We start from the raw sequence: 23090 nt of genomic DNA on the forward strand, positions 1-23090 counted from the left end.
AAGGATACTGAGGTATTTCCTTCCAAATGAATTACTTGTTCAGCCTTTTGTCTCAGGGTCTGCATTTTCAAATGCGTCCTTCCATCCGGGGTAGAAATTAACTCTGTAATAACCTCTGAGAAATGCAGTTGCAATGTCTGAATGCCATTGTTTTTAACCAGTTGAAACCTGCCTCCTTGTAACTTCAACATATTGTGTCTGCATCTCCCCTTAAGGCACACTTTGATACAAAAAGCTAGATCTGGATCAGACATAAAACTTCAGGCGAGAACACATTAACCATTCATCATGAAAATCTTCTCTAAAATGAAACATAATACAAATGAAACAATTCTGAAGAATAGTATCTTTAATGAGTTTTCTAATCCTTGTCATCTGAAGTTTTGAAATATATTTACCAGGGTCAGAACAATACAGAGACAGTATTTGTATAATAAAGCATATTTTACATTTCATTTAAGCTCTCTCATTTCTCCTCCCACAGACGCTGTTTTGATAAAGAGAAATAAGGAATAAATAGAAGGTCAATGCTTCAAACTAATCTACCTGTGTACTCGCTGAAAACTCTGGGACTGTATCCACATTAGGGAAAACTATTCTCAAATGCACAATCTCTGATTGTTCTTTCAAAAGAAACTGATGTTCTTTCAAAAGAAAAAAGAAGGGCAAACTTCCAGTCCTATGTTTGACACATACTAAAGCCCCAAAGAGAAGACTGAATTGTATTTGTTCTCAGACAAGACACCTATCACATAATGAATTCTGCTCTGACATTTTAGTGGTTCGTTCTCCCAACAAGAGTAAGTATTCCAGCCAGGCGTGGTGGTTCACGTCTGTAATCCCAGCACTTTGGGAGGCCAAGGCGGGCAGATCACCTGAGGTCAGGAGTTGGAGACCAGCGTGGCCAGCACGGTGAAACCATATCTCTACTAAAAATGCAAATATTAGCTGGGCATGATGGCGGGCATGTGTAATCCCAGCTACTTGGGAGACTGAGGCACAAGAATCGCTTGAACCCAGGAGGCAGAGGTTGCAGTGAGATGAGATCATACCACTGCACTCCAGCCTGAGCAACAGAGTGAGACTCTGTCTTAAAAAAAAGAAAAAAAAGAATAAGGAATTCCTATCTGTGGTGGCTGACTCGGTAGGATGAAGTGTGAGATTACTACTAAGGATAGAAATACTTTGTATCTGTCATTTTTGTTCAAGGTCCTCCTTGTATTTGGTTTCATTGAGGAAAATCAACCTCTCTAATCAGGAAATCATATTCTTTCTGTTTTCCTAGTCATTTTGTAGAGTGTGTTCTAGCCCATGGGCTGTGTCAATCATACTTAATAAAATGATAGGCCTAAATGGAGCATTCAAGTTTCTTTAGCGCAATCCTCTAATTTTACAGATTTGAAAAAACCAAGGCTCACAGAAGGTAACATGTTTTTCAAGAACACGCAGCCAGCCTGTGCAAAGGCTGATATCCTGACTGACATTAAAAAGGAGGCAAAAGAGTAATTTGATTCAGATTTGGGAGAACAAAGGGTTGTGTTTTTACAGATGGCTGGGAGCTGAGGGGGAAAGTAGATACTGGAGAAGAAGGAAATCTGTCCAGTGCCCAGCTGTGCAGATATTTTCACTCAGCCCCAGCTGCCTGCTGGATTCTGAGCAAGTCGACCAGGGCTTCCAGGAGCCTACTGGGTTTCCGCAGCACAAGGTCTTATGCTGGTGACGGAGATGCTCTGCCCTCTGCATCTCAGAGCGCCCGCCTCACACTCAGACATCGTCTGCTCCTTGCCGTTCACTTCCACACAAATGCTAAACCCTTCTTCCTCGCACTCCGATGCTTCTCGGCAGACACATTTGCTGCTCTCAGCTGGAAAAGTAAGTGAAAGAGGCTTAATGGCACATTATGGAGCTGGGGGAGTCAAAGCACATCACCTCCAAAGTAATAATGTGGTGACCAGAGCTATCGAAGCTCCTGCCTGGAATGATATAATAAATTATCCCCTGGAAAAGCAGTAGGACCAGGAAATTGGGGCATTTTGCTCCACTCCAAAGGAATAGGTTTTGAAGTTGGTACCAGGCTTTCTATTGGTTAGACCCACATGGAGTAGTTTTATCCAAGTCAAGAGCTCTTTAACTATCTCATACATACATGCTGCTGTCCATATGAGCCAGCAATGGAGGTCAAATGAGAAGCCCTCAACAAAGAACCAAATCAAGACTTAAAGAGGAGAGGAAAAAAGAGAACTTAACTTGCTTTGAGAGAGAGTATGACATGCAAAAGGCTACAAATCCCGAAAAACAAACCAGAAATGAGTTAGGGAGGCAAGGAGTCTGTGCATGGAAAGTCCATGGTTGGAATACGCCAGCCAGGAGTCTTTCAAAGATGAGTAACAAGGTCAGCCAGCAGACAGCGGTGACCGCCTAACCAAAAGTGTCCCAGACACGGCTAGAGTCACATATGTCATCAGTCTGTGCTGCAAACCGTGAGGGAGTGAGGGGACAGGTGCCAGCAGGCACAGGCCAAGAGGGCAGAGAGTGAAGAGCCAACAGACAGCTTACAAGTCATAGAGTCCAGCTCCCAAATTTATAGATAGGGAAGCCCAGGCAGTAACTTGGCTCTGGAGATCCAGCCGTTCCCCTTTCATAGTATTGCCCAAACCATGGGAGGTTTGCCGTGCCCTTGGGGGTAAGGCAAGATCACTGTAAGTGCTACTTAAACATAGCATTAGCAAATATTGAATCACAACATGAGAAAGTAACTTCTTTTATTCTCTTCAAATCCGTCTAATTACTTCCGGAAGAAAGTGTCAGCTTGGTCCTAGTATGTTTTTAACACCCCTTTAACACTTGCTAAACTCACAGAGAAACAGCACAGTCAATATTGGACCAGTATCTGGCTAGAATCCACAACTTTATTTTGTTCCATTACATATAACTTTTATAGTTACCTAGTACTTATGGCAAGCAATACCTCCTTTTAAGGACGTGATATGAAGTTTTCATTTTAAAGTTACTTTTATGCCAGACTTTTAAAAAATGAGTACACAATATGGATAATACAAGGACAGAGTAAAAATCATGATGGTGGCATGGAATCACCCCTGTTTGGGAGAACATTCCCACCTCAGGAATGGACGCTTATCCTCTGAGGTCTGTGATCTCTGTCCCTCTCCAGTGAGGGGTATAGGAGAGGTCAGTGCACTGCCAAATCACTCTGAGTCTTTAACATCCTCAAGTATCTGCTTCGGCCCACTGCTAAACTAGAAACCACATTTTTTAAATCCTCAGTACTGTGACTTTAGCATTCTTATACTTACAAATATGAAAGGCCCCTTACCATCACATTTTCCCCACAGTGGGCAGGCACCACAAGCTTTCTCAGCTGAGGCAGGCAGAGTGCAGCTGTCCCTACCAGTAAGGGTGTAATTTCTACTCTGACAGTGGAGAACATGCATCTTGCAAACAGTCACAGGTAGTATCCTTTTGCTTCTCTCATCTCGAGCACATACATCCAAGGAAGGTCTGAAAAGAATTTTTAATGGCATTATTTACAAGATTTTTGTTCTTAAAAGCTGAGGAGAAATGAAAAGTGATGCTCTGAGCTCGGTGCCCCCAGATGTTATCACCCACAGCCAAAAAAAAAAAAAAAAAGGATGGAAACTCAAATCCCCTTCATTCCTAGGTCCAACTCACTTAGGTCTTTAAAATGAACATATTTGTATTTACTGTTTATTTGCTCACAGTTTTTCTAAGTGTAGATATCTAGTGTTGATCTAGTTCCATCTAGAACAGATCAGGTACAGCAAATTAGATGAGAAGGCAAGGTCTGCTAACAACAGCTGACAAAGAAGGAGTCAGAAAGCCAGTGGAGACCAAGCATTCAATGTGATCATAGTCAAATGGTACCATTAATTGCAGGAGAAATGAGCTCATCTCAGCCCAGCAGCCAAGAGTTCATGTCCATAAAACAGCATCATCCAAAAATGGATGGCCCTAAATCATCATGGGAAGATGAAACTGTATTTTTCAATGTTACTTTTAAAAGTATCTATGTTTACAAAATAGTTTAGAAATATTTCCATAAGGTTGGGCTCCTGTAATCCCAGTGCTTTGGGACGCCGATGCAGGCGGATCATTTAGGTCAGGAGTTGAAGACCAGGGTGGCCAACATGGCGAAACCCTATCTCTACTAAGCATATAAAAATTAGCTGGGCATGGGGTGGCCCACACCTGTAATCCCAGCTACTCGGGAGGCTGAAGCATGAGAATCACTTGAACCCAGGAGGCAGAGGTTGCAGTGAGCTGAGATTGCACTACTGCACTCCAGCCTGGATGACCGAATGAAACTGTGTCTCAAAAAAAAAAAAAAAAAAGAAAGAAATATTTCCATAAAATGTGTTACCTTTTTCATAAGTATTGGTGCTAAAATAGTGGGGAAAAAATAGCCATTTAGAAACGTCACTATCAGAAAACTCCACATTTCTGAATGCTGATAGACAAGGAGGACATTACTGTCACTGAAACCTTAGACAACACAGCATTTTTGTATACCAGATAGAGTCAGAAAGAGTCTATATTCACACGCTTCATTTAGTTCAAATACTTTCCTCTTCTACCAAAAGCTAAATTTACTTAGAGTTATTTATAAAACAGAAACAAATCCTGTTGTTTTGAGTCTATCTTTTCATCTGTTTATTTAAACTTTAAATAGAACTACTTACAACAGCTGAAAGGGCAAAGAACTTACAATACCACTTTGTCGTCAGTATCTGAGACCATGAAATGACATGGAAATTTATACCATAACTATTAACAATGAGTTGCAGATAAACTAAATGAAATGGGGAAGTTGGAAAGAGGATGAAAGTGGCTCAAAATAAACAATAATTGTTAGAGATTCGCAGTAAAGTCAGAATATTAGAATCAGAATGTATCTAGGCTGACCACTATTTCCATCATGCCATTTAGTTATATTCTTCTTCACACCAGAAATTACTATATACGATAACTATTAACCACTGTAGCTTCAAGAAGTTGGGTATAGGTTTTGATAACTAAAATCCTTCACAACCAAGTAATTAGTGTTTTAGTTCTTTTTTTTTTTTTCTTTTTGAGATGGGGTCTGGCTCTGTCACCCAGGCTGGAGTACAGTGGTATGAATATGGCTCACTGAAGCCTCAACCTTCTTGGCCTCAAGCGATCCTCCCACCTCAGTCTCCTGAGTAGCTGGGACTACAGGAGTGTGCCACCACACGCAGCTAACTTTTGTATTTTTTGTAGAGAAGGGGTTTCACCATGTTGCCCAGGCTGGTCTTGAACTCCTGAGTGCAAGCAATTGGACCACCCTGGCCTCCCAAAGTGCTGGGAGTGCAGGCGTGAGCCACCGCACCAGGTCATGTGTCGGTTCTTAATTTTAAAAACGACCAGTAAGTCTAGGGGCTGGATATTTCTTATTTCCTCCCCAGATCCACTTTCCACTCTTCTCCACCTGCCTGGGAGGCTGACGTGTGTGGGCCACACTGTGGTCTTCCTCGGCATCTAGCTTCAGTTGGTTTGATCAGTGGTGAGTGTTGACTAGCAGGAGACTCGGGGCAGGAAAGAGAGTGCAGTTGAGGTGTTTATTTCCCCTGGCTCATGCCTGTGGGATCTCTGAGGTCCCTAAAATGAGAGTGTCAGCTCCTCCTCAGGGCCATCTCCACACAGCCCTCTCTGTCTCCAGTTTTTCCTGAGTGTCCCTCTCCTTACTCCTTGGACCCGGATACGACTATACGGTCAAGCTGTTAGCAGTCTAGGAATACTGCCATGGGACTTGTAATTTCCTTTCCTCTCTTCACATTTTCGTAAATATTCCCACTAATAAAACTTTTCTTGTCCTAATTTAATTGTGCCATCTCTATTCTACTAGGACCATGACACAGACATGTACTAACTACTTCAGATATCCTCCTACAATGGAATGATTTCAAGATGGTGGCATTCTTAACAGTGCAAATCTAGAGAAGATGGTTCAAGAATCAACAAAAGAAGCTGCTGTTTCCCTATCAGTATCGCTTTAAGAGTTTATGTCCCAAAGGAATTTCAGTTCTAATCCTCTAATCCTCTAAAGTTCTAAATCCTCAGCTGACAGTTTTGTCATTTTGCTCCATTTTATATATGAAACAAGCAGTGCTCGAGTAGTCCTGCAGCCTTCTCCACCAGCCAGATTAGAACACGCTTAATGTCATGGCTGTCAACCCTAGTGATCCAGGCAAATAACAGGCAGCAGATGGGACTACATCAAAATGCAAACAAAGACCCTTAACTCCTGGTAAGCTACACCTTCCATCCAACAGAGACTAGCATCTAACAAATTATCCCTTATCATGAATGAAATAAGACAGGGAAGTGAAATAAGGCGGCACTTACCCACATTCATAGGGCATTTTACAAACACATCTTGAATTCTGCAGTTTCTCCCAGCGCTGACATTCAGGCACTGCCTGTGTTAAAGGATTGTCTGAAAAAGGATAAGGGAGATGTGGTCATTAGGAGAAAAGCTTCTTCATAGTAAACAAGGTGTTATTTGAATTGCTGGACCAGGGTCTGTAGTATTCTCAAACTGCAATGCATTTGCACATAACAATAGTAATAATAATCAAGCTGTAATACATTTTGCAAGCTATAGAGAGTTTCAAGAGCCACATTACAAATAACTGCATTGGTAGTAATAGCTACCATCTCGTGAGCATTTATAATTGTCATGCACTTTTTATACATGGGGATATTTATGCCTCCCTAACAAATGCCCACCTAAGAAATCAGAAAATTAAGAGTAAAAAAAGTTAGGAAGTTGGTACTACTTCACACATTTAACAAATTGGCCCAGGCAGGATTTAATTCTACACTGGTCTGCATCCAAGGAAAATAAAGTGGCTCCCTTTCAAGAAGCTGGTGCTTATAAACTGTTTGTTGTATAGACTGCATTCCGCCTGCTTTGCCCATAATGAGGCAGAAAGCAGCAACATCACTTGACTTATACATGGAGAACTCCCCGGAATGCCGAGAAGATCTGCAATAGCCTCTTACATATGAATGTCTAAGTGGTCTCCCTCAACAGTGAATAAATGTCTGGAGGTCCTTACATTAATAAAATCCTTTCTATAACTTTGTGTTTTGTAGAAAATTACAATTCAGTCATCATTTCCATTTCGACAGGTAAACACCCTGGTCCAGCTTAGAAGAGCATAATGTGACTGCCATCCCCTCACCTATCCCTGATTGCAAAGGGAAAGATCTAAAAACATCCTGATTTTTTTCACCTCCTAACAGCTTTATTACAATGAAATTCATTGCCATACACTTTTGCATCATAAAACTAGATAGTCATTTACTATATCTATAAAGGTAGTTTATCTGAAGAGCATGTTTTTATGTATACACAGACTATGGAATACTGCCTTACTTTGGAAAATTCAAGAGCTTTGGACATGACATTACAATCTTGTGAACATTCATAAACCTGTAAAAATGGTGGCAATGTGAAGTATGCCTGCCATGGCTAGCAGTCTCAATAACAGGACTCATTATTAAAACACTTCTCTTGGCTGGGCGAGGTGGCTCATGCCTGTAATCTCAGTACTTTGAGAGGCCAAGGCAGGTGGATCACTTGAGGTGAGGAGTTTGCGACTAGCCAAGCCAAATGGTGAAGCCCTGTCTCTACTAAAAATACAAAAATTAGCCGGGCATGGTGGCATGTGTCTGTAATCCCAGCTACTCAGGAGGCTTAGGCAGGAGAATCACTTGAACCCGGGAGGTGGAGGTTGCAGTGAACCGAGATTGCGCCATTGCACTCCAGCCAGCCTGAGCAACAAAGCAAGAACTTGTCTCAAAATAAAAGCAAAAAACAAAAAACAAACAAACAAAAAACACTTCTCTTTAAAATGGTGTTATCCTAAATGCAACATAGTATCCTGAACTGGACCCTAGAACATCAAAGAGACATTAGCGGTAAAAAAGGAGATATTTGAATAAAGTGTGTAGTTTAGTCAATAGCATTGTACTAATATTAATTCTTTAGTTTTAACCAAGTTGTGTTATATAAGATGTTAATATTAAGGAAGATGGGTGAAGGGTGTGTAGACATTATATCTGTGACTTTGCTGAAATCTAAAATTATTCCAAAATGAAGTTTTTTAAAAATGGTATTATCTACATCAGTGCTTCTTAACCAGAGGCAGTTTTGTGCCCCAGGGGACATCTGGAAATCACTAGAGACATCCTTGGTTTTTACAACTGCAGAATGTTATTGGCATAGGAGGATGCTACTGGTAAGTAGAGACCAGGGATGCTGCTAAATACCCTGCAACGCACAGAAGAGGCTCCCATAGCAAAGAATTATCAGACTAAAATTCCAATAGCGTTGAGGTTGAGAAGCCTTAATCTAGATGTACCAAAACTTAAGATCAATGATCAAGCCATGTAAATGCACTGTGGTTAAAAATTTAGGACAAATCCTGAAATTTTAGATTTTAAAAGTTTGCTTAAATTATTATAATGTCGAGCCGGGCACAGTGGCTCCTGCCTGTAGTCCTAGCACTTTGGGAGGCTGAGGCAGGTGGATCACGAGGTCAGGAGATCGAGACCATCCTGGCTAACACGGTAAAACCCCGTCTCTACTAAAAATACAAAAAAATTAGCTGGGCATAGTGGTGGGCACCTGTAGTCCCGGCTACTCAGGAGACTGAGGCAGGAGAATGGTGTGAACTCAGGAGGCGGGGCTTGCAGTGAGTTGAGATTGCACCACTGCACTCCAGCCTGGGTGACAGAGCGAGACTCCATCTCAAAAAAAAAAAAAAAAAGTGTGTATATATGTATAATGTCTTTAATGTCTTTGTGAAAAAAAATGATAGAATTACCTAGCCCAAAGAATTTTTGCATTTAAGAAGAACATAGCTTTGTTACTTTACAACTTGGTTAACCAAATAAACACACTCTTAAGGTCCACCAAAATATGTGCTTTTGCTATTTTCAAAGCAAATTTCTTCCCATCAAGACTAACTACAAGGACAGTAGGAGAAAGTGAGGAATTAATGTTTAATAGATATAGAGCTTCAGTTTTGGAAGATGAAAAAAAATGTGGTGATGGTTGCACAACAATGGGAATTACATAATACCACTGAACTATACATTTAAAAATGGATAAAATGGTAAATGTTATGTATGTTTCATTACAATAAAAAAAGACTAAATACTAGAACAGCCAACATTTTAAAACATCAACTTTGGAGGCTGGTAAGTCTTGGATTTTTTTGTTTGTTATAGGCTTGGAAGTAGTTACTATTATTCACATCTTCAGAAAAACACACAGATCTGAAAAACACCCTTAATTAAAACCCACTTTAATAGAATTTTCTACTGGGTAAAAGAAACTTCACACCAAGCTGTACCATAAAATAGCTGAAGTAGCATTTTAGACAGACTAGTCTACAATCTCATTCGGAACAAAAGTGCAACCTCATCAACTGTATATTGTTCTCTTTCATTTTAGAATTATAAGTACTGGTTCATTACTTTAAATATCCCAAGTAAACTCATATTTATACTTCAGTGTTTACAGAACACAAAACAACTGTCCCCTGTGATGGGGCTTTGACAACTTAAGAGCACATCAGGACAGGCAGGAAGGGCACTCCAAGGACTTGCGCCTTGCCCATTGTTCTGCCTCTCATCCACTTAACATCACAACCCATATCTACCATCAGTATCTGAGTGTTCCATACCCTGCTGCATGGAGAACTTAGTTAGAAACATCTAATTCATCTCACACCATCACGTATGAAATCTAGTCCTTCATCCTCACTATTAAAAATAAATTTCAGAGCTTAATTAAAAATCACATACTAGAGAGATAACATCAATAAAATAGTATGCAAGTGAGTTTTTCTTCATTCTCATTTTTGTTACAAATATAATATTTTCCATTTATTTAAAAAATGTAAACAGAGAATAAATGGGTTATTTTCAAACAAATCCATCTCATCTAAAATTACCTCTAAAAAGAAATAATTTGGCTTTCTAAACCCTTTCTACCTTAGGTTCTTAAAAGACCATTTTTTTAAATTTTCTTGGTGTTAAAATACTGGATGTTTGGGTTTCCACATTAAGAACAATTTCATGAATCACAACACTTTTCCTTCAATAATGTCTGCTTTAAAGTGTTAAATAAAAATGCTTTCTAAATTTTCAATTTCAGAAATACTGATAAACTCTTTGAAAGCCCAAAAATGAAACATACAGAACTTTAAATAAATTATGAACTCAACTCTGTACTTAAGAAAAATGCAGAGGAAAAAAATCAAGAGGAAACAACAACAAAAAACAGGATTTAAAAATCTTTTATTGTCTTCGCACCATAACAGATATAAAGCTAATCTTTCACAAGGAGGGTTTAAGTTAAAAGTTTCAGAATCACCAGGCTATCCTTGCCTTTCTTTACATTCATGAGTCTTTCTGTGCCATGTGAAGAAAATCTGTTACTCAGTCTACAAGCTGACCTCCATTTTAGGGAGCAAGAATGGAGAGAATGACTCACAGCTATGGAGATACAGTACCATGAAGGTCGCCACAAGGACTCTCACTTGCCTGGGTACAAGTGTCCTTGGATAGACACAGAAGCCGCTCACCTTTTTGTACACAGCGGGTATTCTTCATCTCAGGACTCCACTTAAGGCTGGAGCCACAGAGAAATGTTGAAGGACCTTCTAAGGACATGCCACCTGAACAGGAAACAGTCACCTTCTCACCAACTGTGTAGAAAGGTTTTTGGGGGTGACTCTGTATGCCATCCATCAGTACAGGTAGAACACAGGCAATTTCTAAAGATAAAAGAGAGCAAAATATAAGGGTCATTGCTCTCCTAAACCATCTTTTTAAAAAGGCTTATGTGATGCTGATACGCTTGTTCTGCTTTTTCATATTAGAGGACAAGGAAGAAGACGTGAGTTCACTGTTAGGGTGGACTGAAAGACATATCACACAGAGCCTGGCATGTAATTGACCAATGAATAACTAAAACCAAAACAGCTCCCCCTCTCCCATCCCTCCCCTCAAAACGATGTAACAACTTAAAATGAACAGCCCCAGTAGAGTCCTCATGCCCAGCCTACTGTTGAAACCAAACTTTTCACAACTGTCACTTATTTCTGTACTCTAGTGATGTTCCATCAGAATTTTCCTGGGCTGTATTCATTTCAGTTTCATTAACTTTCATCCAGTTAGATATTTTGCCATCTGAAATTATTAAAACACCACTTTTATTTATTTATTTATTTTTTAGGGACAGGGTCTCTCTATGTTGCCCAGGCTGGAGAGCAGTGACTATTCATAGGTTTAATCAGTGTATACTACAGTCTCAAACTCCTGGGCTCAAACAAGCAATGGGGAAAGGATTCCCTACTTAATAAATGGTGCTGGGAAAATTGGCTAGCCATATGCAGAAAACAGAAACTGAACCCCTTCCTTTTACCTTATACAAAAATTAACTCAAAATGGATTAAAGACTTAAATATAAAACCTAAAACCATAAAAACCCTAGAAGAAAACCTATGCAATACTGTTCAAGACATAGGCATGGGCAAAGACTTCATGACTAAAACACCAAAAGCAATTGCAACAAAAGCTAAAATTGACAAATGGGATCTAATTAAACTAAAGAGCTTCTGCTCAGCAAAAGAAACTATCATCAGAGTAAACAGGCAACCTACAGAATGGGAGAAAATGTTTGCAATCTATCCATCTGACAAAGGGCTAATATCCAGACTCTATGGGGAACTTAAACAAATTTACAAGAAAAAAACAAGCAACCCCATCAAAAAGTGGGCAAAGGATATGAACAGACATTTCTCAAAAGAAGACATTTATGTGACCAACAAACATATGAAAAAATGCTCATCATCACTGATCACCAGAGAAATGCAAATCAAAACCACAATGAGACACCATCTCACACCAGTTAGAATGGTGATCATTAAAAAGTCTGGAAACAACAGATGCTGGCGAGGATATGGAGAAATAGGAATGCTTTTACACTGTTGGTGGGAGTTTAAACTACTTCAACCATTGTGGAAGACAGTATGGCGATTCCTCAAGGATCTAGAACCAGAAATACCATTTGACCCAGCAATTCCATTACTGGGTATATACCCAAAGGATTATAAATCATTCCACTGTAAAGACACATGCACATGTATGTTTATTGCAGCACTATTTATAATAGCAAAGACTTGGAACCAACCCAAATGCCCATCTATGATAGACTGGATAAAGAAAATGTGGCACATATTCACCATGGAATACTATAATGAGTTAACGTCCTTTGCAGAGACATGGATGAAGCTGGAAACCATCATTCTCAGCAAACTAACAGAGGAACAGAAAATGCATGTTCTCACTCATAAGTGGGAGTTGAACAATGAGAGCACATGGACACAGGGAGGGGAACATCACACACTGAGGCCTGTCAAGGGATAGGGGGAAAGGGGAGGGAAAGCATTAGGAAAAATACCTAATGCATGCGGGGCTTAAAACCTGGATGATGAGTTGATAGGTGCAGCAAACTACCACAGCACATGTATACCTATGTAATAAACCTGCACATTCAGCACATGTATCCCAGAACTTAAAGTAAAATTTTTTTTTAATTAAAAACTCCCAGGCTCAAGCAGTCCTCCTGACTCAACCTCCTGAGTAGCTGGGATCACAGGCACATGCCACCACACACAGCTAAAGCACCATTTAACCTTGCAGACATAAAAGTGTTCAGTGTTCCCTAATTCTTCATCCATATTCTTTCTCACTCAATTACATTCATTAGCTCAAATTGCTTACTTCAAAAAAGAACAGAGAAAAAGAAAAAAGACACATAGTATAAACAGCAAGTCAGAATTCACGATTAAAAAAAAAAATCTTGCTAATATCTCTAATGGACTTTGGACAATATTCTACAAAGTATTGCTGTATCTTTACAGCATTGTCATCAGAAAACCCATTCATTCATTTATTCATTCAAAAACAGCATTTGATGGATGCACTGAAGGCTTTGACTTCACCACAATGAGATACATCAGTGTAGCAAAATTGAGCTAGTACCCCATGAATATATACAAAAATCCACAGCATTTTTTAAGTGCCTATATTTTGCCAAAATGTTGTGTACTGCTTGGGACACAGCAAGGTACAAGTCACATCTTATGCCCTCCAAAACTTCATAATCTAGTATTGAATTTGCTTGTTTCCAATGCGTTTGCTGTTTTAACAATAAATCTCCTACCAAGACGAACAATAGAAAGACTGTACAAAATGAAAAAGAAAAATATTTCTGAAAGAATTGGAGCACTAACAAGGCAGCGTAAGTTTGAAAGTCCAAGATTTCAGAGAGAAGGGAAATCTAATGTGGTGATTACATTTACATTTGGTAACACATTTTTCCTTGAGGTATTTGTAAATTAAAAAAAAAAAAGAAAAGAAAATATGCTGAAAAGCTGCTAGACTGAGGAGAAAACTTTAGCTCAGAGGCTAAAAGGATAAAAAGTTTTTAACAGTCTGACAGGACAAGGGTTTTAAAACTTAGAGTACAGTCCTGTCAAAAAGAAGGGGCCAGGTAGAAAGCCCATACCTTAAGTTGGAATCCCTTAATGGCCACATCCTTGGAATAGAGATAACCCAGACATAAGCCATCCTCGCTGGTTGCCATGAACAAAAGTTAGTCTTCTCTAGAGGAAGATAGCATCATCCAATTTTTAAATTTTCACATGTAAAGTATGACATTCAACTAAAACTAATTTAACATTCAAAAAGACAATAATTGGCCAACTTCTAACAAAAAAAAAAAAAATAGAAACAGACTTAGAGTAACAGACTTATCTAAATAATGAAATTAACAGATACAGGCCCTGAAACAACTGAAATTAATATATTTTTTTAAATGACAAGATGGAAAATTACAACAGAGAATTAGAAAATATAAAACAATAAACATAAATGTTTGAAGTAATTAATGTGTTATTTACTCTGATTTGCACATATCAAAATATCGCTTAAAAATATTTTAAGAAAAAATTTTAATATTTTTAAATATAATAATGTAAGATATATGCTCATTCATTATAATAAATAAACCACATTAATGGAAGATATTAATACCTAATAGGGAAACTGACTGGGAAGTAAGGAAGTAGATGGGAGCTCTCTGTACTTTCTACTCAATTTTTTGTAAGCTAAAACTGCTCTAAAAATGAAGTTATGAATTTAAAAATTCACTATGCAATAACAAAGTAGACAAATGAAACCTCTAAAGTTGAAAAATAGCCAGGCACGATGGCTCACACCTATAAACCCAGCACTTTGGGAGACTGAGGCAGGCAGATCACTTGAGCTCAGGAGTTTGAGAACAGCCAGGGCAACATGGTGAAACCCTGTCTCTACTAAAAAGCACAAAAATTAGCTGGGCACTGTGGCAAGCATCTATAATCCCAGCTACTCAGAAGGCTGAGACAGGAGAATTGCTTGGGCCCAGGAAGCAAAGATTACAGTGAGCCAAGATGGCACCACTGCACTTCAGGATGAGTGACAGGGGTAAAACTTGTCTTGAAAATATACATATATATAAAATTGTTTTATAAGTTGAAAAATAAAATTGATAAAGTTTCAAACTCTATAATAGAGTTCTTAAAAGGAGATTATAGAGAAATATACAGATAATTAATAAATTGGAAGATAGGTCAATTAAAAATATTTAGAATGAGGCCAGGTGTGGTGGCTCATGCCTGTAGTCCCAGCACTTTGGGAGGCCAAAGCAGGCAGATCACTTTTGGTCAGGAGTTCAAGACCAGCCTGGCCAAGATGGCAAAACCCCATCTTTACTAAAAATACAAAAATTAGCCAGATGCAGTGCTGCAACCTGTAGTCCTAGCTATGCAGGAGGCTGAGCCAGGAGAATCGCTTGAACCTAGGAACGGAGGTTGCCATGAGCCGAGATCACACCACTGCACTACAGCCTGCACAATAAACTGTAACAAATAAAAAATAATAAAAAGAAAAAGAAAATATTTAGAATGAAACAGAGGGGGAAAAGATGGAAAACAAATAAACAAAAAAGGACATTAAAAAATATAATGGTCGGCATGCCCAAGATGGCCAAATAGGAACAGCTCCAGCCTCCACCTCCCAGTGTGAGTGACACAGAAGATGGGTGATTTCTGCATTTTCAACTGAGTTGCAGACTGACACTTCACACCTCACATGTCAGGGTACACTCCTGAGATGAAGCTTCCAGAGCAAGAATCAGACAGCAACACTCGCTGTTCAGCAATATTCTATCTTCTGCAGCCTCCGCTGCTGATACCCAGGCAAACAGGGTCTGGAGTGGACCTCAAGCAAACTCCAACAGACCTACAGCTGAGGGTCCTGACTGTTAGAAGGAAAACTAACAAACAGAAAGGACACCCACACCAAAACCCCATCAGTATGTCACCATCATCAAAGACGAAAGGCAGATAAAACCACAAAGATGGGGAAAAAGCAGTGCAGAAAAGCTGGAAATTCAAAAAATCAGAGCACATCTCCCCCTCCAAAGGAATGCAGCTCATCCTCAGCAACGGAACAAAGCTGGATGGAGAATGACTTTAACGAATTGAGAGAAGAAGGCTTCAGTCGATCAAACTTCTCAGAGCTAAAGGAGGAACTATGTAACCAGCGCAAAGAAACTAAAAACCTTGAAAAAAGAACGGATGAATGGATAACTAGAATAGTCAATGCAGAGAAGACCTTAAAAGAACTGATAGAGATGAAAACCATAACATGAGAACTACGTGACAAATGCACAAGCTTCAGTAACTGACTCAATCAACTGGAAGAAAGAGTATCAGCGATTGAAGATCAAATGAATGAAATGAAGCAAGAAGAGAAGTGTAGAGAATAAAGAGTAAAAAGAAATGAACAAAGCCTCCAAGAAATATGGGATTATGTGAAAAGACCAAATCTATGTCTGATTGGTGTGTCTGAAAGTGATGGGGAAAATGGAACCAAGTTGGAAAACACTCGGCAGGATATCATCCAGGAGAACTTCCCCAACCTAGTAAGGCAGGCCAACATTCAATTTCAGGAAATACAGAAAACGCCACAAAGATAGTCCTCAAGAAGAGCAAGTCCATCAGACTAACAGCAGATCTCTCGGAAGAAACTCTCCAAGCCAGAAGAGAGTGGGGGCCAATATTCAACATTCTTAAAGAAAAGAATTTTAAACCCAGAATTTCATATCCAGCCAAACTAAGTTTTATAAGTGTAGGAGAAATAAAATCCTTTACAGACAAGCAAATGCTGAGAGATTTTGTCACCACCAGGCCTGCCCTACAAGAGATCTTGAAGGAAGCACTAAACATGGAAAGGAATAACAGGTACCAGCCATTGCAAAAACATGTCAAAATGTAAAGTCCATCGATGCTAGGAAGAAACTGCATCAACTAGTGAGCAAAATAACCAGCTAATATCATAATGACAGAATCAGGTTCACACATAACAATATTAACCTTAAATGTAAATGGACTAAATAGTCCAATTAAAAGACACAGACTGGCAAAATGGATAAAGAGTCAAGACCTATCAGTTTGCTGTATTTAGGAGACCCATCTCACGTGCAGAGACACACATAGGCTCAAAATGAAGGGATGGAGGAAGATCTATCAAGAAAATGGAAAACAAAAAAGCAGGGGTTGCAATCCTAGTCTCTGACAAAACAGACTTTAAACCATCAAAGATCAAAAGAGACAAAGAAGGCCATTACATAATGGTAAAGGGATCAATTCATCAGGAATTCATCCTAAATATATATGCGCCCAATACAGGAGCAACCAGATTCATAAAGCAAGTCCTTAGAGACTTACAAAGAGACTTAGATTCCCACACAATAACAATGGGAGACTTTAATACCCCACTGTCAACATTAGACAGATCAACGAGACAGAAAGTTAACAAGGATATCCAGGAATTGAACCCAACTGTGCACCAAGCAGACCTAATAGACATCTACAGAACTCTCCACCCCAAATCAACAGAATATACATTCTTCTCAGCACCACATCGCACTTATTCCAAAATTGACCACATAGTTGGAAGTAAAGCACTCCTCAGCAAATGTACAAGAACAGAAATTATAACAAACTGTCTCTCAGACCCCGGTGCAATCAAACTAGAATTCAGTACTAAGAAACTCAGGCAAAACTGCTCAACTACATGGAAACTGAACAACCTGCTCCTGAATGACTACTGGGTACATAACGAAATGAAAGCAGAAATAAAGATGTTCTTTGAAACCAATGAGAACAAAGATACAACATACCAGAATCTCTGGGACATATTTAAAGCAGTGTGTAGAGGGAAATTTATAGCACTAAATGCCCACAAGAGAAAGCAGGAAAGATCTAAAATTGATACCCTAACATCACAATTTTAAAAACTAGATAAGCAAGAGCAAACACATTCAAAAGGTAGCAGAAGGCAAGAAATAACTAAGATCAGAGCAGAACTGAAGGAGATAGAGACACAAAAAATCCTCCAAAAAATCAATGAATCCAGGAGCTGGTTTTCTGAAAAGATCAACAAAATTGATAGACTGCTAGCAAGACTAATAAAGAAGAAAAGAGAAAAGAATCAAATCGACACAATGAAAAATGATAAAGGGGATATCACCACCAACCCCACAGAAATACAAACTACCACCAGAGAATACTATAAACACCTCTATGCAAATAAACTAGAAAACCTAGAAGAAATGGGTAATTTCCTGGACACTTACACTCTCCCAAGACTAAACCAGGAAGGAGTTGAATCTGAATAGACCAATAGCAGGCTGTGAAATTGAGGCAATAATTAATAGCCTACCAACCAATAAAAGTTCAGTACCAGAAGGATTCACAGCCGAATTCTACCAGAAGTACAAGGAGGAGTTGGTACCATTCCTTCTGAAACTATTCCAAACAATAGAAAAAGAGGGAATCCTCCCTAACTCATTTTATGAGGCCAACATCATCCTGATACCAAAGCCTGACAGAGATACAACAAAAAAAGAGAATTTTAGACCAATATCCCTCATGAACATCGATGCAAGAATCTTCAATAAAATACTGGCAAACCGAATCCAGCAGCACATCAAAAAGCTTATCCACCATGACCAACTGGGCTTCATCCCTAGGATGCAAGGCTGGTTCAACATACACAAATCAATAAACGTAATCCAGCATACAAACAGAACCAAAGACAAAAACCACATGATGATCTCAACAGATGCAGAAAAGGCCTTTGACAAAATTCAACAGCCCTTCATGCTAAAAACTCTCAATAAATTTGGTATAGATGGAACGTGTCTCAAAATAATAGATATTTATGACAAACCCACAGCCAATATCATACTGAATGGGCAAAAACTGGAAGCATTCCCTTTGAAAACTGGCAAAAGACAGGGATGTCCTCTCTCACTACTCTTATTCAACATAGTGTTGGAAGTTCTGGCTAGGGCAATCAGGCAAGAGAAAGAAATAAAAGGTATTCAGTTAGGAAGAGAAGAAGTCAAATTGTCCCTGTTTGCAGATGACATGATTGTATATTTAGAAAACCTCATTGTCTCAGCCCAGAATCTCCTTAAGCCGATAAGCAACTTCAGCAAAGTCTCAGGATACAAAATCAATGTGCAAAAGTCACAAGCATTTTTATACACCAGTAACAGACAAACAGAGAGCCAAATCCTGAATGAACTCCCACTCACAATAGCTTCAAAGAGAATAAAACATCTAGGAATCCAACTGACAAGGGATGTAAAGGACCTCTTCAAGGAGAACTACAAACCACTGCTCAGTGAAATAAAAGAGGACACAAACAAATGGAAGAACATACCATGCTCCTGGATAGGAAGAATCAATATCGTGAAAATGGCCATACTGCCAAGGTTATTTAAAGATTCAATGTCATCCCCATTAAGCTACCAATGACTTCACAGAATTGGAAAAAACTGCTTTAAAGTTCATATGGAACCAAAAACACCCTGCATTGCCAAGAAACTCTTAAGCTAAAAGAACAAAGCTGGAGGCATCATGCTACCTGACTTCAAACTATACTACAAGGCTACAGTAACCAAAACAGCATGGTACTGATACCAAAACAGACATTTAGACCAATGGAACAGAACAGAGCCCTCAGAAATAATACCACACATCTACAGCCATCTGATGTTTGACAAACCTGACAAAAACAAGAAATGGGGAAAGAATTCCCTATTTAATAAATGGTGCTGGGAAAATTGGCTAGCCATAAGTAGAAAGCTGAAACTGGATCCTTTCCTTACTCCTTATAAAAAAATTAATTCAAGGTGGATTAGAGACTTAAATGTTAGACCCAATACCATAAAAACCCTAGAAGAAAACCTAGAGAATACCATTCAGGACATAGGCATGGGCAAGGACTTCATGTCTAAAACACCAAAAGCAATGGGAACAAAAGCCAAAATTGACAAATGGGATCTAATTCAACTAAAGAGCTTCTGCACAGCAAAAGAAACTACCATCAGAGTGAACAGGCAACCTACAGAATGGGAGAAAATTTTTGCAATCTACTCATCTGACAAAGGGCTAATATCCAGAACCTATAAAGAACTCAATCAAATTTATAAGAAAAAAACAAACAACCCCATCAAAAAGTGGGCAAAGGATATGAACAGACACTTCTCAAAAGAAGACATTCACACAGCCAACAGACACATGAAAAAATGCTCATCATCACTGGCCATCAGAGAAATGCAAATCAAAACCACAATGAGATACCATCTCACACCAGTTAGAATGGCAATCATTAAAAAATCAGGAAACAACAGGTGCTGGAGAGGATGTGGAGAAATAGGAACACTTTTACACTGTTGGCGGAACTGTATACTACTTCAACCATTGTGGAAAACAGTGTGGCAATTCCACAAGGATCTAGAACTAGAAATACCAATTGACCCAGCCGTCTCATTACTGGGGATATACCCAAAGGATTATAAGTCATGCTCCTATAAAGACACATGCACACGTATGTTTATTGCAGCACTATTCCCAATAGCAAAGACTTGGAATCAACCCAAATGTCCATCAGTGACAGACTGGATTAAGAAAATGTGGCACATATACACCATGGAATACTATGCAGCCATAAAAAAGGATGAGTTTGTGTCCTTTGTAGGGACATGGATGCAGCTGGAAACCATCAATCTCAGCAAACTATCACAAGAAGAGAAAACCAAATACCACATGTTCTCACTCATAGGTGGGAATTGATCAATGAGATCACTTGGACACAGGAAGGGGAACATCACACACCGGTCGTATTGTGGGGAGGAGGGCAAGGAGGGATAGCATTAGGAGATATACCTAATGTAAATGATGAGTTGGTGGGTGCAGCACACCAAAATGGCACATGTATACATATGTAATAAACCTGCACGTTGTGCACATGTACCCTAGAACTTAAAATATAATATATATATATATATATATATAGGTCCAAAAAATGTATAATTTGTGTCTTATAAGGACAAGTGAGCAAGAATGGGACAGAAGCAATGTTTTAGGATGTAATGGTTAAGTAATCGTCTAAAACTGACAAAGGACTTAAAGCACAGGTTCAATAAGTGCTTTGAATATCAGCCAGGAAAAATGTAAAGAAAATTATACCTAGGAACACCAGAGTAAAGTTGCTGGTGAAAACCAAAAGCAAAAAATAATTAATAATACCCCTTTCCTACCCTAGCACTACTGGGCCTGCAGGTCTCTGTCAAACCACAAATGCAGGTCTCTGTTCCACAGGATGGGGTTTGTTAAAGTTGTTAATAATAAGGCCTACTTTAAAAGATACTAAGTGAAATTTAGAAGATGACAAGAGGGTAAAACTGATTACTATGTTTGGAAATGCTTGGTGATACCGGATAAAAATAAATACAGCACACCCAAATACAGGATGATATTTTGTGTAACAAACAGAGGTATCATTTGTCAGAATGCTTAGTCCTGTATCATGATAGTCTGTGCAGTGTATGCACATAAACTGCCAAAATATGGTGCGAAGATTGGCCTGACAAATGATGCTAAAACATATTGTACTGGTCTGCTGCTGGCCCGCAGGCTTCTCCATAGGTTTGGCATGGACAGGATCTATGAAGGCCAAGTGGAGTTGACTGGAGATGAATACAATGTGAAAAGTATCGATGGTCAGCCGGGTGCCTTTACCTGCTATCTGGATGCAGGTCTGGCCAGAACTACCAGTGGCAATAAGGTTTTTAGCACCCTAAAGGGAGCTGTGGATGGAGGCTTATCTATCCCTCACAGTACCAAACAAGTCCCTGGTTATGATTCTGAAAGCAAGAAATTAAATGCAGAACTACACCGGAATCACATCATGGGCCAGAATGTTGCAGACTGCATGCACTACTTAAGGAAAGAAGATGAAGATGCTTACAAGAAAAAGTTCTCTCAATACATAAAGAATGGCGTAACTCCAGACATGATGGAGGAGATGTATAAGAAGGTTCATGGTGCTATACGAGACATTCCAGTCTATGAAAAGAAGACCAAGAAAGAAGTTAAAAAGAAGTGGAACCTTCCCAAAATGTCACTTGCCCAGAAGAAAGATAGGTTAGCTCAGAATAAGGCAAACTTCCTCAGAGCTCAGGAGCAGGCTGCTGAGAGCTAAACCAAACAATTTTTCATGAGGATTTTTCAGATAAGGACAATAAACTTATTGAAAAAGCAAAAAATGATAATAATTACTAATAATCTTCTTGAAAGTGGTCAGAGAGAAAAGGCATCATTTCCAAAGAAAAAATTGCAAGACTAAAAGTTGACTTTTCCCTAGAAAACAATTGTCAGAGGGCAATGTAATATTAATAATATCTTCAAATGACTTTAAAAAAATAACTGCTAGCAGCCAGGCATGGTGGCTCATGCCTGGGATCCCAGCCTTTTGGGAGGCCGAGGGGTGGGGATCACCTGAGGTCAGAAGTTTGAGACCAGCCTGGCCAACATGAAGAAACCCTGTGTCTCTACTAAAAATACAAACATTAGCTGGGCGTGGTGGTGGGTGTCTGTAATCCCAGCTACTCAGGAGGCTGAGGCAGGAGAATCACTTGAACCTGGGAGGCAGAGGTTGCAGTGAGCCAAGATCGCACCATTGCAATCCAGCCTGGGAGACAAGAATGAAACTCCGTCTCAAAAAAATAATAATTAATTAATTAATTAAAATAAAAAACAACTGCTAGCTTAGAACGTCTTACCTAATAAAAATATCCTGGCCAGGCGTGGTGGCTCATGCCTGTAATCTCAACACTTTGGGAGGCCAAGGTGGATAGATCACGAGGTCAAGAGATGGAGAGACCATCCTGGCCAACATAGTGAAACCCTGTCTCTACTAAAAATACAAAAATTAGCTGAGCATGGTGGTGCACGCCTGTAGTCCAAGCTACTCAGGAGGCTGAGGCAGGAGAATCATTTGAACCCAGGAGGCGGAGGTCAGTGTGAGGCGAGATCATGCCACTGCACTCCAGCCTGGTGATAAGCGAGACTCTGTCTCAAAAAAAAAAAAAAAAAAAAAAAAGTCCTTTAAAAAGTCAAGGTGAAAGACAGACACTTTAGATAAACAAAAACTGGGACAATGTTTCATCAGTAGATTCATAATAAAGGAAAAGAAGCCCTTCAAGTAGAAGTTTCTTATTAATCTTTTCTAAGAATAAACTTTTGGCTTTATTACTCCCAACTAGCAAATATTTATATTCATATTGTATTTCATTTGTTTCTGCTTAAGGATTCCAAGAGAAAGAGAGAGAGAGAGAGAGATTAATAAGTAAAAGACAATGCCCATCAGTCAATGAACAAGTGGATAAAAAGGCTGTGGTATATATACATGACAGAATACTACTCAGTCATAAAAAGGAATTAATTAATGGCATTCGCAGCCACCTGGATGAGACTGGAGACTATTATTCTAAGTGAAGTAACTCAGGAATTGAAAACCAAACATTGGGCCAGGCGCGGTAGCTCACA

The 23090-nt window shown here is 39.2% G+C and overlaps 1 protein-coding gene and 1 pseudogene across 1 annotated transcript in view; one reads left to right on the plus strand and one right to left on the minus strand.

The window, feature by feature from the left end:
* Positions 1–331: 331 nt before the first annotated feature.
* Positions 332–23090, minus strand: part of LOC105487443 (complement C7) — an 80406-nt gene continuing 57647 nt past the window's right edge. Inside the window, exons 15-18 of the mRNA XM_011750891.2 lie at positions 10659–10850; positions 6403–6493; positions 3335–3519; positions 332–1864 (exon numbers count right to left, since the gene is read on the minus strand). Coding sequence (XP_011749193.2) covers positions 1683–1864; positions 3335–3519; positions 6403–6493; positions 10659–10850 — 650 coding nt within the window. The 3' untranslated portion in view covers positions 332–1682. The remainder of the gene's footprint in view (positions 1865–3334; positions 3520–6402; positions 6494–10658; positions 10851–23090) is intronic.
* LOC105487442 (large ribosomal subunit protein uL18-like) lies at positions 20863–21744 on the plus strand (annotated as a pseudogene).

Source organism: Macaca nemestrina, chromosome 6 (genome assembly GCF_043159975.1).
Source record: "Macaca nemestrina isolate mMacNem1 chromosome 6, mMacNem.hap1, whole genome shotgun sequence".
In the NCBI taxonomy this organism is placed as follows: Eukaryota; Metazoa; Chordata; class Mammalia; order Primates; family Cercopithecidae; genus Macaca; species Macaca nemestrina.